Consider the following 15868-nt stretch of genomic DNA (forward strand, 5'->3'; position numbering starts at 1 on the left):
CCTGGTTCCCCAAAAAAAAAAAAAAAAGAATCATAACACAATCATGAACCAACTTTTCTCTCCTATATGCCACACCCATCAAGGCCAGTGGCCTGGGTCACATCCTGCACACCCTAGGAAATTCATGTCTGGGAGATGCTGGGGGAGAGGCGCCTGGGAGGCAGAGAACATTATGTCTTATTCATTTATACTGCAGTCTGTCAGCCATCGTGTTGTCAAGACTGGGCTATAGCCAAGAAAATGAATTTAGAGGGTGATTTTTCTTAGAACAGGAAGTTCCATTTGGCTAAGAGAGAGAACAATCTAAACACCCAGACACGGTGAGTTCTGAATCTTAAATTTTTGCTGAAGCTCAGAGCCCTGCCCTCAAGCAGGAGATGTGATGGCAGGATTCTGGGAAGGTCCCACATCTGGGATGCCCTGATGCTGAACCAGACACTGTCATGTTGAATAGAACTTCCAAGAAACTGAAGCTGGAGGACCCCCCCTGAATTGGAAATTGTGCAGGCTCCCATTGCTAACCTCATGATAGCACCATCGCTTAAATCGCTTAGCCTTGAGCTTCTCAGGCACCTTAGCCCTTGACTGAGATTTAGGGTAGGGGAGGAAATGAAGGACATGGGAGGGAAGGCAAGTCCCCCAGATGAGGAGAGGCCAGCACAGAAAAGCACACAAGAGGCCAGGGCTTCTTCAGGGCTCATGAGTAAATTTTCTGGGACCTCAGACATGTGCCAAGATATAGAGAAGCAAATAAGACCTAAGGCCCAGAAGACAGAAGAGGTGGGGGCAGTTGCTTAGGTCATGACATACATCAAGCCCAGGCCGTGACAAATTCACTATAGAAGTGGAAGATGAGGCTCAGATGGGACCAAAGTGATCACCTCCAGTCATGGTCCAGTCATGGTTTCAAGGACACTGAGTGAAAACGGAAGGGAGAATTATAAACCAACAGTAAGCAGTGGGTATCCCAGACATATTAGAGGTCTGGGGTAAAGGTCCTGCCCAGAATAAGTTCATCACTTCCTGTTAGGGTCACCAGCTGGCTCAGATGCCCTCACTGAAAGCTCTCTTTCCATCCTCTAGAGTTTCCCAGTCTGGTCCCATGCCTCCTTCCCTTCCCTTTCCTATACATCTTGCTCCAACTGGGCAGCGAGAGTTCAAACCATGCTCCACTGTGGCCTGGGCGCCACTCTGCACCTTCCCCAGCTGGCCCTCCTGTATCCTACACTCCTCTTGAAGCAGACCTGACACCTAGTGGCCAGATGGTGTAATGCCCCTGGAAGTTTCGTGCTACTTCCCTCTAGCCCTGCAAAGTGGAGTCGGAAGAAACCAGAAACAAGGCGCAAAATAAGAACAGGTTAAGAAGCAGAGATGAAAGATATACACCATACAGATTCTCCTGGGAGGTTATCCCTCCCTTGGGGGCCAGACCACTACACAGTGGAGTTAAACCAAAATAAGACCTATCCCAGAGAATATGACCCTCGTGTCAAGCCTGCCACCCACATGTCACATAGAGCAGAGGAACCGTCCCATCCCTGGTAGACACCAGGTACCAGATCCCTACTCTACCCTCCTGCGGTCCCAACTGTTCAACAGGCTGGACCTGCCGGAGAATTGCTGTATCTCCACCTTGTCTGCTCAGGGAAGTCAATATTTTAAAATCCCCAAGAAGTTTGTTGGCCTTGGTCACCTCTGATACACAGAAAATCAGTTAAAACTGCTTTCCATGTCAGTGTGTCCCTCTACTGAGACTTTGCAACGTAAGATCCCCTGATGTGTTTGTTTCAGGCTAATCTAGTGGCCGCTTTCGAGCAGAGCCTTGTGAGTATGACATCCCGCCTACGACACCTGGCAGAGACAGCAGAGGAGAAGGTGAGAGGCCTAGGTGGGGAGGCCAGCTTCCCCTCCCCCACAATCGCCAGTTTCTACCTCCCCGACCATGGCCCAGCACTCTCCAGCTGACCCTGTCGACATCTTCCTTGCCCCAATTCCCTGCCCTTCTCTATCATGTCAGGGAGAATTCCAGGGCCTAGCCCATTGCCTGGCTCATTGTAAGTGCTCCTACTAAGCCCAACTAATGACCATTTTCATTCTTTCTTAGGACACTGAGCTGCTGGATTTGCGAGAAACCATAGACTTTCTGAAGAAAAAGAACTCTGAGGCTCAGGCAGTCATTCAGGGAGCCCTGAATGCCTCAGAAACCACACCCAAAGGTAGGGGGTCCAACCACAGATTGAGGGAGAACAGGGAAGGTGGGAAAGAAGATGACTGCAGGTTTTTGTTTTTGTTTTATTTTTGCAGTCCTGGGGATGGGACACAGGGCCTATTGCATGCTAGGCAAGTGCTCTAACACTGAGCTACACCCTGTGTCCAACTGCAGGTTTTTATGTGGGCCCACAATGGTCAGCTCCCATATCAAATTTTGACGAAGGAGGCTAAGGCAGGAGGATTGCAAATTCAAGGCCATCCTCATCAGCTTAGCAAGATACTGCCTCAAGATAAAAAATTAAAAAGGGTTGGGGTTGTAGCTCAGTGGAAAGGTGCCCCTGGCTTCACTCCCCACTATCCCCGCCCTGCAATTTTTTCTGTAAGGTGATGTCCCTTAAGTGCCCTTCAGTGGGGTATCTGTACTAATCAATGAGCCAGGGAACTGATCCCCATCCTAGGGGATGGGGGCAAGTAGAGGAAACCTGTAATCCCCATGAGTGCCCTCCTCAACCTTCAAATTCTTGGCTTATTTTTCAATCAGTTTGTTTTATTGCTGAGCTTTTAAAATTCATATATTCTGGGCACTAGACCCTTAACAGATAATGATTTGCAAATATTTTCCCTCGTTCTGTGTGTTGTCTTTTCACTTTCTTGAAAATATCTTTTGAAGAACAAAGGTTTTCCATTTTGATGAAGTTCGTCTATTTTTTGTCTTCAGCTATGTGTGCTTTAGGTGTTGTATCTAAGAAACTATTCCCCCATCCACAGGAGAAGGAGGAAACAGGAATAAATCTAAGTGATCCAAATCCAAGGTCACAAAGATTTATTCCCATGTTTCCCTCTATAAGTTTTTATAGTATTAGCTTTTAAATTAGGTCTTTGATCCATTTAGAATAATATTTAATAAAAGATTGATAGATAGAGGGTCCAATGCCATTCTTTTACATGTGAATATCCAGTTGTCCTAGCAATATTTCTTTAAAAGATTATTATTTTTTCCCTCATTGAATTGTCTTAGAATCTTTAGGTAATCAGTTGTCCAAAAATTTAAGTGTTAATTTCTGGACTCGGTTCTATTCCATAGATCTTAAATGCCTATCCTTAGCCAGTACTGTACTGTGGGCCCACAAGGGTCAATTACTGTGGCTTTGTAGAAAGTTTTGAAATTAGGAAATGGAAGTTCTCTGACTTAGTGCCTCTTTATTATTGCTTTGGCTACTCTGTGCCTTTTGCATTTCCCTGTGAATTTTAAGATTGGTTTGTCAATCTCTGTTTAAAAAAAAAAATCGGTGAGATTTTGATAGGGATTGTGTTCAATCTGTATATCCATTTGGAGAGTATTGCCACCATAAGAATATCAAAGGGCCATGCACAAGGCTCTGGGTTCCATCCTGAGCACCACACACACACACACACACATACACACACACACACAGAAAAAAGAATGTCAAGTCTTCCCATCCTTGAACTTGGCGTGCCTTCCCACTTATTTAGTTTTCCAGTTCTTTCAGTGATATTTTGCAGTTTTATTGTAAAAGTCTTGTATTTCTTTTGTTAAACTTATTTTTATGCTGTTATAGGATTGTTTTCTTAATTTTCTTTTTGGGTTATTCATGACTAGTGCATAGGAATACAACTAATTTTTTTATAATGTATTGATCTTATATCCTACAGACTTGCTGAGCTCGTTTGTTAGCTCAATATTTACAACCTTTTCTCTCTCTCTCTCTCTCTTTTTTTAATATTTCTTTTAGTCGTAGTTGGACACAATACCTTTATTTATTTATTTTTATGTGGTGCTGAGGATTGAACCCAGTGCCTCGCACATGCTAGGCAAGTGCTCTACCACTGAGCCACAACCCCAGCCCCGTAATCTCTTCTTAATGTGTGTTTCTACCAATATTATTCTCCTGAGTAACAGACCTCTGTTTTCAACCATTTTTGGACGTTTCCATTTAGTTGACTTCATAGGTTATCACTAACTTAACATTTCCAGAATTAGAAGTCATCCCCTCCACCCCACTAGTAAGTACACAAGCCAACTCTTTCCCCCTCTACAGTTCTGGCCACCCCACGTGTTATCATCTGCCTGGTCACCCAAGCCTCGAATGGGGAGTCATGCTTGACTCCTCGCAACTTACCTCTGTACAGCAAGTTAGTTCTAACTCCCCTGTGTAGATCTCAATTGTATTCTTCCTCTGTATTGTCACTCTCCTAGCTCCAATTTTCATTCTTATTCTCCTTGGTCATTGCAGTAATTCCCTAACTGGTCTTTTTTTGGTCCAGGCCTTCCTTTATACTACCCCCAGAGTAATTCAGTTAAGACCAGAACACATTTATTTGAATATGAACTAGATATTAGGCGAAAAGAAGTATTGTTAATTTTCTTTGGTGTGATAAAGAAATTGTGGGGGAATGTCTTATTCTTAGAAGATGTGGTGCTCACCTGTAATCACAGTGGTTTGGGAGTCTGGCCAGTTTGAGGCCAGCCTCACCAACTTATTGAGGCCCTATCTCAAAATAAAAAGGGCTGGGAATGTTGCTCAGTGGTTAAGCACCCAGGGATTCACTCCCTGGAAAAAAAAAGAAGATACATTCTGAAGAATTTGTGGTTAAATATCATATTGTCAGCAACTTATTTTCAAATTGCTCAAGAGTGCGTTGGGGGGGGGGCAAATAAAATAAAATATAACATTTGTTGAATTGGGTGGAGGGCATATGGGTGTCCATTGTACTATGTTTTGAGTTTTTTCTCTTTGTTTGGAATATTTCAAAGAACCAAGTTAAAAGGAGGAAAGAATAGCTGGGTACAGTGATGCACTCCTACAATCCCAGTGACTCAGGAGGCTGAGGCAAGAGGATCATAGATTCAAGACCAGCAGCCTCAGCAATTTAGCAAGGCCCCAAGCAATTTAGTAAGACCCTGTCTCAAAATAAAAAAGGACTGGGAATATAACTCAGTGGAACTCTATGCTAAAGATTTGGAATGCATCTCCCCACTTTTTTTTTTTTTTTTTTATGGTATTAGGGATTGAATCAAAGGATGCTGTGCCACTGAGCCACATCCAAAATCCTTTTTTATTTTTCAATTCTGAGACAGGTTCTAATTTGCTTAGGGCCTCGAAAAGTTACTGAGGCTGGCCTTGAACTTGCGATCCTCCTGCTTTAGTTTCCCAGGTCTGAGATTCTAGGCATGCACCACCATAGCTGGCTCACCTCTTGATTTTAAATAAAGTTTTAGTGACACACAGTCACAATCATTAATTTACATATCATCTACAGCTGTTTTAAAGCCACAGCAGCAGAATTGAGTAGTGGAGACAATCCCATGGCCACAAAGCCTAATATATTTACTGTATGGCCCTTTGCAATAAAAGTTTGCCAGCCACAATAGTGAACAATACAGAAGATTATGTGGTGAAATATAAAAACCTATCTCTAAGGGGTTGGGGATATAGTTCAGTTGGTAGAGTGCTTGTATCACATGCACGCAGCCCTGGGTTCAATCCCCAGTACCACACACACAAGAAAAACCTGTCTCTGAATTACTCCTCCAAATACCACTCCCTAAAGGTAAGTACTGCAAGAGATCTTACAAATCTTTCCAAAAATATTCATAAAAAGCAAATATATTTCCATTCCTTCAATGAAAATGAAAATTTATTTCCTTCAAATAAGCATTTTCTCTTGAGGACTTTCCACATCTTTTAAAATAACTGAAATACTCTGTTGTATCATAAACTAGTTTCAATAATTATTGAACAGAGGGTCTTTGAGTGTTTGGGGAGTGTTGGTAGTTCCAACATCATATTCTAGGTTCTGATTTCCTGGTAGTATCAAGGGAAAATTATAGCTTAATGATCCATTTCTAGTTATGGAGAGAGTGAGAAAATAGCCAAATATAATCCATATCTCTTTCACTTTACAGCTCTTATTTCTAGAACAGTTGCCACCTAACTAGTTCTCAACATCTAGAATAGTTTCCTGCTTCTTCATCTTTCTCATTGTTAACATAAAAGCTCTATTTTTTTAAAACTCTTCTGACATTGTTAACATTGGATGACACTGAGTGAAAGGTGGTGTACATTTCTTTGCAACTTTCTGTGCTTCTATAATTATTTTGAAATAAATAATAATAAATTTTGAGAACTTTTACCTTTAGTATTTTTTTTCTATATTGAAACATGTTTGGCACTCCATAAATGTTTGTTGATCAAGTAATTTTAAAAATGAACAATGTGGCCTGGCACGGTAGCCACATGCCTTTAATCCCAAAGGCTCAGGAGGCTGAGAGAGGAGAATCGCAAGTTCAAAGCCAGCCTCAGCAAAAGCAAGGCGCTAAGCAACTCTCCAAATAAAATACAAAATAGGGCTGGGGATATGGCTCAGTGGTCGAGTGCCCCTGAGTTCAATCCCCGGTACCAAAAAAAAAAAAGAACAATGTGTACCTAGGAGTTAGTTGATTCCCTTCCCCTCTTATCTTCTGCAGCTAGACTTGCCTTAAGTCTCCTATCTTCTCTAAATCTACCTCTGTGATCCTCCTGTTTGTACTTGGCCCCTAGAACTACGGATCAAGAGACAGAACTCCTCAGATAGCATCTCAAGCCTCAACAGCATCACCAGCCATTCCAGCATCGGCAGTGGCAAGGACGCTGATGCGAAAAAGAAGAAGAAAAAGAGTTGGGTAGGTAGAGGTTTGGGGGCGGAGCTACGTAGAATAATGGTGGACCACCTCCACCTCAGTGTAGGGATCCGATCCTTCCAGGATTAACCAAGAGGTGGCCCTTCTAGTAAAATCTCAGTCGGATATCCACTCAGAGCAAGGTCTGCTAAATTGTCCCTCCCTGCCCTTATTCCCTACTTGTCCCAAAGCTCTCCCTGTGATCTTGATACACATTTGCTTTCCTGCAGCTCTCCCTACTTGTTAGGTCAGATGCATTAGACTCCAGAAGGAAGCAGAGAAAATACCCAGAAGGAAATGAATTACCATTTCCTTCCCCCAACCCCCCACTACCTTATTCAATATAAAAAAAAGATTTTTATAAACAAAACAATTCATTCTAGATGCTTCGGGAGGTCACATCTTCCATTTGAGAGAGCTATTTGTGGAGCTTTCCTCATTACTTTGAAAGTACTCTCGCTATTCCATATGGCTAGTACAGAGGCAGGGTTTTGTTTTGTTTTTTTTAATGTTTGTGCATCCTCTTCCTCATAACCCTTAATTGACCTTGGATGACCTTCCTGAGATTCTTTAGTCAGGTCTAGACCATTTTTAGCTTCCCCAGCTCACTGTGGAAGGGAGAGCACCCTAGATGGAGGCGTCGGTCCTCTGTCCTCTATTCAGGACAAGTAGCCCACAGACCTTTAGGTAGTCCAGATAGGAGCCGGCCGTGTGCAATGAGTGATTAAGTGTTGCTTCTTTTTTTTTTTTTCCCCCTTTCAAAATGCTGACTTCAAATCCCTATTTTTTTCCAGGTCTATGAGGTAAGAGACCCGGTTCCTCTTCCCTTATTTTCTCTTTCCCTTTGCCATACCTTCCCTGTTTCCAGAGCAACTCTCTCCCCATGAAAATAAAAATGGCCACTCATAACACTAACCGTAACAACCGCCCTGGAGTTCCCGACTCACTCCACTGCATGGTCCATCCACAGCTGCCCCGCGTGAGGACAGAGGAGCGGTCTGGTCGTGGGTCAAATGGGAAAGTCAGACAAAATCCAAATCTGTTCCCTACTGCCTTCCCTTGTTACAAAATTGGACTATTCTAAAAAGAAGTCAAGTTGAGCCCACCCTGCTCAGAACATTAGCCTTCTAATTTTACTGACTTATTTAGAGACAGGGTCCTGCTAAGTTGTCCAGGCTGGCCTCAGATTTACAGTCCTCCCACCTCAGCCTCCCAAAGAGCTGGGATCACAGGTGTGCACATCACCCAGCAGAGCTTTTGTTTGTTTTTGCTCCATTAAACCTAGAAGCCCAAAATAAAAGAATTATTGAATGATGGTTATCTTCACATAATTTCCAAATTTCAATTGGGGTCTAATCTGGAGATTTAGCTCTAGAGTAAGATAATCCAGAGAAGGTGCCAGTCTAGGGTACACTTAAGTCACCTCATAGCCTAAAACCTTCTAAGCATTCACAGAGTTTCCAAAGACATTTCAGGGATTAGAGTATATTTAAGATATATAGAAAGTAAATCTAAAGTGCAAGTTCCAATTCAGATATCGAGGTTCACTCTAACCCTATTCCAATTTCATACTAGGTGTTGTGGCAGATATGAAGAATTGGATCCAGTATCTCAGTCATTAGGGAGACTGCAATATTGCTGGAGACACACACACACAAAAAAAAAATATTGTACATAGAAAATGTGTAAAGTCCAGTGGCCAAAATGCTTATTCAGGCAATAAGTGCTAACACAGCTCAGATGAGAGACTGTGGTCACAGCGGGCAGGCAGACATCACAGAGGCGGCCAAAGTCAAACTGAGGTGGGGCTGTGGTGGTGAAGAACACGTTGGCATGCTTTGTACATGGACACTGTCTGCTCAGAAGGGAAGCAGTGGGGCAAGAAAAAGTCCAGTGCAGCAAAGGCCCTGACTGGGTAAGACAGAGCACAGGTGGGAAGGCCTGATTTTAAATCTGATTCTTTAGATTAGCCTTTCCTGAAGTGTGTTCCACAGATCACCTATCCATTGGGGCGCTCCTTAAAAAGTGACACTATCATTAAATAAATCTGAGAAGCACTACATCTTCTGCAGGACACATCTGCAGAGGAGAAGCTCTGAGATATCCAGTAAAGAATCTTCTTTCTTCATAATCCATTGTTTCCTGAACTCATTTAACCATGGAACCACACAACACTAAACATCCCCTAATAGTTCTGGCTTTTGGAATACTGAATGACACATAGACCACTGTTCTCACTTAGAATCTTTTTTTTTTTTTTTTCTGGTAGTGGTGGGGGACTGGGGATTGAACCCAGGCATGCTTTACCACTGAGTCACATCCCCCGTGCCTTTTTATTTTTTATTTTGAGACAGGGTCTCACTAAATTGCTGCACTAGCCTTGAACTTGTGATGCTCCTGCCTTTAAAGTTGCTGAGATTACAGACGTGCACCACCACACCCTAATCTCACTTGGAATCTCAGATCTTAGATCTTAGATCTCAGAGGGCTTCTGCCCCAGGCTGGTTGGTTACAGAATTTCTTTCTGCATACATACAGAGACACACAGAGCTTCCCTTAAGGCAGTGATGTGGAGAAGAGCTCACTAAATTGAAAATTAGCAAGCTTGAATTCTAGTCCCACGTCTTCCTTCAGTGATGCTGTGTCAAGCAAATCAACTCTGGCCTGATCAGCCTTGGGTCTTTATCTCCTCAGAGAACTAAGCTTTATGGTGCTTTTGAGCCCTGATTGCTCAATGATATTAAGTCCCTGGAACTATCCAGATGTGCATATATACTCTGTCACTCATCCTCACGAAGCCAGATTGGTCATCCTTTATGTCTTGCCTAGTAGAAATCTCAACACCACCACTAGCCCCATCCTTCACCTAACAGACTTTGTGTCCCTGGAGAGACATTTAGAAAGGATATCCTCAAATTTTCCCTTCATCTTTCTCACTGTCCCGAAGATCTGGTTTGCCTTTGTCCCCCATAGCCTTCGACCCCTCCTTTACTCTCTGTCTCTTGCTGCCATTCCGTGTCTGTGTCCCCGCGTGTGTGTGCATGCTGTATGGATGCATGTGAATGGGTGTGGGACAGGACCCTGGTTTGCATCTTCAGCTCACATCCCTAACACCCAAGCTCGTCAACACCGAGGTTAAACAAGCTATGGTCTGATTGTAATGCCCCAAGTACCTAAGTACGTGCTGGGAAATAACCCTTATTCCAGGACTGCAAAATAGCAAAAGAAAAAAAAAAGTGCTTATGTCTGGTTGTTTTAACCATTCGGTCATATGCTGGGCACAAAAGTACTGAATGAAATTTAGTATACCACTGCCTTTTCTCCGTCTCCACAGAATCATGTTGTCAGTTTCTAATTGATTTCTAAAGAGATGAACAGGTTCAGGGCCGATAAGCCCAAGTCAGAGGTGGCATCCTGAGACCCAAAATGAACTAGACTGTGCTGTAATTGGTCTGCTGGAGAAGGTGGGATTGGATTGTTGAGAGGTATACACCATGTGACTTCTGGGGACATCTCTCCATCCTCATCAGGGGCACAGTTCCCCCCATGGGAGAGAGAGGACTCAGGAAGTTTCCATAGCCTATAACAGTGGCAACTGAAAGATTCCACTCTTTTCCTCTGCCTCAGTTTCTGGCCACTCTTCTGTCCCTGTGCCATGAATCAAATGAAGCCTCAAGGAACAGGCTTAATTACAACAAGTAAATTCCCTGCCTCCACAGCTCTCTGCCCCAGATGTCCCAAATCAGTCCCCCTCCCACATCCTCAGAGTGGATCCCTGACATCTCTCTTCCTGGATCTGCTCTTTTCTAGCTTCGAAGTTCCTTCAACAAAGCCTTCAGCATAAAAAAGGGACCCAAGTCAGCCTCCTCATACTCTGATATCGAGGAGATTGCCACACCAGACTCCTCGGCCCCCTCGTCACCCAAACTGCAACATGGCTCCACAGAGACAGCTTCGCCCTCCATCAAGTCCTCCAACTCATCCTCTGTGGGCATTGATGTCACCGAGTAAGTGCTCTCACCACCTGCCACTCAGCCTGGCACTGTGTGAACGGGCAGTGAGCCCATAGACCCTGGACAAACAACGCCTAACTGCGGGCCTCTCTCTGGGCATAGAAGACCACAGAGGGACCCTTCCTCTCCTACTGATTGGGTTCTGTGGGCAGGAGGAGACAAGGCTACTAGCCGCGCATGGCTCTACCCCGGTAACTAGTGCTTCCCCAGTAGCCTGGCTGACAGGTGCTTTCTTACAGGGCCCCTGCTCATTCAGCCCCCCACACCAGGCTATTCCACACCAACGAGGAGGAGGAGCCAGAAAAGAAGGAGGTATCCGAGTTGCGCTCAGAGCTGTGGGAAAAAGAGATGAAGCTCACAGACATCCGCTTGGAGGCCCTCAACTCTGCCCACCAGCTGGACCAACTTCGGGAGACCATGCACAACATGCAGGTCAGTGTCTGGACCGAGAGCTACCTGAACGGGGATGTCAAGGCCTGAGATCGTCCAACCCTGCCCCCCCTTCCCTGTCTGTTCTTGCCGTAGTTGGAGGTGGACCTGCTGAAAGCAGAGAATGACCGGCTGAAGGTAGCCCCTGGCCCCTCCTCAGGCTCCACTCCAGGGCAGGTCCCTGGATCATCTACTCTGTCATCCCCTCGCCGCTCCCTGGGCCTCGCACTCACCCATTCCTTCAGCCCAAGTCTCACAGACACAGGTACCTGCTTGGGAGACGAGCCTGTAAGGGTGGAGAGAAGAACAGGGTTCATTCCACTGTTTCCATTCCACTTGCTCCATGGCATTTTCCTTGGGCCAGGGAGGTAACAATGCCAAAATCAAGCAGATGCCCGTGTCAGGAGACATGAAGAGTTGTTGTGTTTTTAGATCCTATTGTCTTTTCAGTTTGGGGCTCCAGTTTCTTCTTTGTGGCAAATAGTTGTTTGGAAGCGATTATGACTAAAAAATTTAGGAAAGCCTGTGGGTGCCCCTCAAACCAATTAGTCCTTTTCAATCCCCACAGACCTGTCACCCATGGATGGCATCAGCACCTGTGGTCTAAAGGAGGAAGTGACCCTTCGAGTGGTAGTACGGATGCCCCCACAGCACATCATCAAAGGGGTAAGGAACTTCAGGAAGGGCCAGTGTAGGAACCGGCATAACACCGACGGTCCCCTGTTTTATGATGTACAAAAATGACGTGCAGTCAGTGGAATCCATACTTTGAATTTTGAACTTCTCCTGGCCTAGCAGTATGCAATATGAAACTCTAATTGGGATATTGAACAGTGGCAGCAAACCACAGCTCTCAGTCAGCCATGTGATCACAGGGGAAACCACCCTCGCTTTACAGTGGACTGCATTGCTGAGCTATATTCAGTAGTTTAGGGGTATTAAACATCAGCTCAGGATATTTGCAATTCCTGATGAGTGTATCGGGATGTGACGTCATTATAAGTTGAAGAGCATCCATTCCGCCATATTGTTGCAAGAAATTCAGGGTTCCGAATACTCCCATACCAGAGTACTCAACTCCCAAAGCCTTCTAGGGTCTTCCTTTCTCAGAGTCATCTGCACTGAAGCTCACATGCTTCTACTTTGACCTTACAGGACTTGAAGCAGCAGGAATTCTTCTTGGGATGTAGCAAAGTCAGTGGAAAAGTTGACTGGAAGATGCTGGATGAAGCTGTTTTCCAAGTGTTCAAGGTAAAGGAATACATGTTCTCACCAGGGCTGCTCATCCTGTCACGGGATATTGAGCCGTCTATGCACTGGGACCCTAGGGACCTTGGATGCTCTGTGGAGAAAGGGAACATAACAAGAGCATATGCCCTTCTCTTTCTCCACCTACTTTTGTTTCCTCTAATATTTATTCTTCCTTGTGGCTTTGTCAACTGCATTGCATCTTTGCAGTGTCCCTCACCATCTCCTTCTTGTTCTCCCCTCTCTTTTCTCAGGACTACATTTCTAAAATGGACCCAGCCTCCACCCTGGGACTAAGCACTGAGTCGATCCACGGCTACAGCCTCAGCCACGTGAAACGAGTGTTGGATGCTGAACCCCCAGAGATGCCTCCTTGCCGTCGAGGTGTCAATAACATTTCGGTCTCCCTCAAAGGTCAGTCTTCATCTCTTGGGGTAAGGTGGTGTGGCATCGAGGCAGAGAGGGGACCATCATGCATTTGTTCAGCAAGGATTTATTGAGAAGCTATAACTTGAAGGTGCTTGAGTAATGAGAGGTAGAAAAAAATAAGTAAGATAAAGATAAGTTCTAACTTCTGTTCCCAGGAACATTTTTTAACCAAGCCTGGGCTTCTTGCTCTGCCCACTCAACTCCAGCTCAGAGTATGTCCCTAGAAATGAGGGCCAAGTTTTCAGAATTAGGGGCAAGGGGATTCCTATGGAACTGGGACACAAGGCTCTGAGTGTCTTCAGTGGGCTCCTAAATAAAGAAAAGAAAGCTCTTTGGGGTCCCTTGCCCTCTTCAGGGCCACGTTCCAGACTCACGCTTTCCGTGGTGGGGTTCAGGTCTAAAGGAGAAGTGTGTGGACAGCCTGGTGTTTGAGACGCTGATCCCCAAACCGATGATGCAGCACTACATTAGCCTCCTGCTCAAGCACCGGCGCCTCGTGCTCTCGGGCCCCAGCGGCACTGGCAAGACCTACCTGACCAATCGCTTGGCTGAATACTTAGTGGAGCGCTCTGGCCGCGAGGTCACCGAGGGCATCGTCAGCACCTTCAACATGCACCAGCAGTCTTGCAAGGTGGCTGCCCCCCAAGATCCCCTGCCAGCCTTCCTTCAGACCCCAGTCTCCCCAGGACCTTCCCTGGGTTCCTTTCTAGCCCCCTTTTCCTTCCGTCCCCACCTGCCATAATATTTTCCCTTTCTTCGGTATTCTTTTCCTTCCTTCCCTACCTCCTTTCTTTTCTGGCCTTCTCTTTCCCCTGCCCCCCAATTTCTTTCCAGACTTTTGTCCTTGACTTCTTCTACCTCCATCTCTTCTTCTTTTGTCCATAGTTCTTTCTCCACACTTGATCTGGTAAGCTGCCTTCCCTTTAGTTGATCGTTGATGAAACTGACTCCTCAGCTCTACCTCACTCTCTGCCAACTCTGTTAGTTCCATCCCTTCTCTTATTTTCTTCCCTCTTCTTCCTTTTCTGTATTCCTCTCTGACCTGTATTCCTCTCTGACCTTGGGCTCTCTGGGAGGAAGCATGCAGAATTAAATATTATATATTGTGCCCCCCCCCTCCTCAGTAATGTCTTTTGTGCCCACTCTAATTCTTTGGAGTTAATTCAAATCTTAGCTCTCTGCTGTTGTGGGGAGGCACATCCATTAACGGTAGTTGGTGATACCAACCCGGGGAAAAGCCACTTAGAGAACAAAATGTATTCTCCACCTTTTGGGGATTTAGAGGCAACTGCTTAAGATGGTTGCTTGAGAGCCTCTGGGAGCACTGTTTATCAGTCTGTGGTAAATCTGGTTCTGAAATCAAATGTGTAAGTGCATCAAACAGGAGCCAAAGGCCCCAAGGAAATCCAGAACTAGCAGAGCTTCTCCAAAATTCCTTCCAGTGCGAATCTGGGTGCCAACTCCTGAGTGTTAACCCACGATTTTCTTTGATTCCAGGATCTGCAACTGTACCTCTCCAACCTAGCCAACCAGATAGATCGAGAAACAGGAATTGGAGATGTGCCCTTGGTGATCCTACTGGATGACCTGAGTGAAGCGGGCTCTATCAGTGAGCTGGTCAATGGGGCTCTCACCTGCAAGTATCACAAATGGTAAGCTGGGGTGGGGACTCATCACAAGGGGAAGAGGAGGTCCAGTCCAGACCAACCTATGAGCTTTCCATTGTGTGTACATGTGTTAAGACAGATCTAAGTGACTCTTTTAACCCTTTCTTTCCCCAGTCCCTATATTATAGGTACCACCAATCAGCCTGTAAAAATGACACCCAACCATGGCTTGCACTTGAGTTTCAGGTAAGAACCTTGGCACTGGAAGAACCTTCTAACCCTACCCAAGAGCCTACACACTGGGCTCTGAGAGCAGAGGGGCACTAAGTACCAGAAGGAAAGAGAAGTAGCCAGAGCCTTTCAGGCTGGGCAGAGAAAATAGATATATTTGCATGTTAGCTACAAGGCAGAGCGGGACCTTTAAGGAGATGAAAGGATAGCAAAACTAGGAGGGACTCTGATAGGCTGCTGTATTAGGATTCTCTGCCTTTCCACCCTGATCCAGATCAGAGAGGTCAGGTGGTTATTTGAAGAGGGTCACTGATTTGAGAACAGCTCTGCAGGAGGGGTTGAATCCTCGGTGTCCCCATTGCCACTCTGACCCCACTCTCCCCATTCCTGGTGACAGGATGCTGACCTTCTCCAACAATGTAGAGCCAGCCAATGGCTTCCTGGTGCGTTACCTGCGGAGGAAGTTGGTAGAGTCAGACAGTGACATCAACGCCAACAAGGAAGAGCTGCTTCGGGTGCTGGACTGGGTGCCTAAGCTGTGGTATCACCTCCACACCTTCCTGGAGAAGCACAGCACCTCAGACTTCCTCATCGGTACTGGACTCCAGCTCCCCTGGGGCAAGAGACAGCTTCCCTCTTAGAGCGCACCACAGGCGGGTGCTCCCTTTGCTTTCTGGAGTCTTCATTCTGCAAAGGAGTTGTAAGCCTTGTGGCTGCAGACTTAGAACCACTTAATCATTAAACCATGAGTCCCAAGTTTTCAATTCTGTAAATATTTCAACAAAATTAACATAGGTACATTAAATTTGATTGGAAACCATATTCTACAACTCATAGAGCCTTTACATATATATATGGAAACATGTAAATATTTTTTTAGCCATTCTAATCATTCACTTATTACATTTCCCAAGAGAATACAACTCTAAAAAACAGTATTTCTTTTCAAAAATTACCATAAGTGGTATATTTGTTGCTCAGTTTAAGTCTTTGACCCGTATCTGGGATGATAGTATGCA

General features: G+C 45.2%; 1 protein-coding gene across 12 annotated transcripts in view; it reads left to right on the plus strand.

Annotated features, from left to right (window-relative positions):
- Positions 1–15868, plus strand: part of Nav1 (neuron navigator 1) — a 255035-nt gene that overhangs the window by 226561 nt on the left and 12606 nt on the right. For 8 of the 12 annotated variants that reach the window (XM_048809663.1, XM_048809662.1, XM_048809667.1 and 5 more), the window contains 14 exons: positions 1792–1875; positions 2105–2216; positions 6774–6895; positions 7687–7695; positions 10703–10899; positions 11145–11337; positions 11431–11599; positions 11903–12000; positions 12490–12585; positions 12837–12996; positions 13407–13642; positions 14509–14663; positions 14793–14864; positions 15247–15443. In XM_048809663.1, coding sequence (XP_048665620.1) covers positions 1792–1875; positions 2105–2216; positions 6774–6895; positions 7687–7695; positions 10703–10899; positions 11145–11337; positions 11431–11599; positions 11903–12000; positions 12490–12585; positions 12837–12996; positions 13407–13642; positions 14509–14663; positions 14793–14864; positions 15247–15443 — 1900 coding nt within the window. The remainder of the gene's footprint in view (positions 1–1791; positions 1876–2104; positions 2217–6773; positions 6896–7686; positions 7696–10702; positions 10900–11144; positions 11338–11430; positions 11600–11902; positions 12001–12489; positions 12586–12836; positions 12997–13406; positions 13643–14508; positions 14664–14792; positions 14865–15246; positions 15444–15868) is intronic. The other 4 variants (XM_048809664.1, XM_015483825.2, XM_048809670.1 and 1 more) reach the window with 2 other exon arrangements.

The sequence above is a fragment of the Marmota marmota genome, unplaced genomic scaffold (genome assembly GCF_001458135.2).
Source record: "Marmota marmota marmota unplaced genomic scaffold, marMar, whole genome shotgun sequence".
NCBI lineage: Eukaryota > Metazoa > Chordata > Mammalia > Rodentia > Sciuridae > Marmota > Marmota marmota.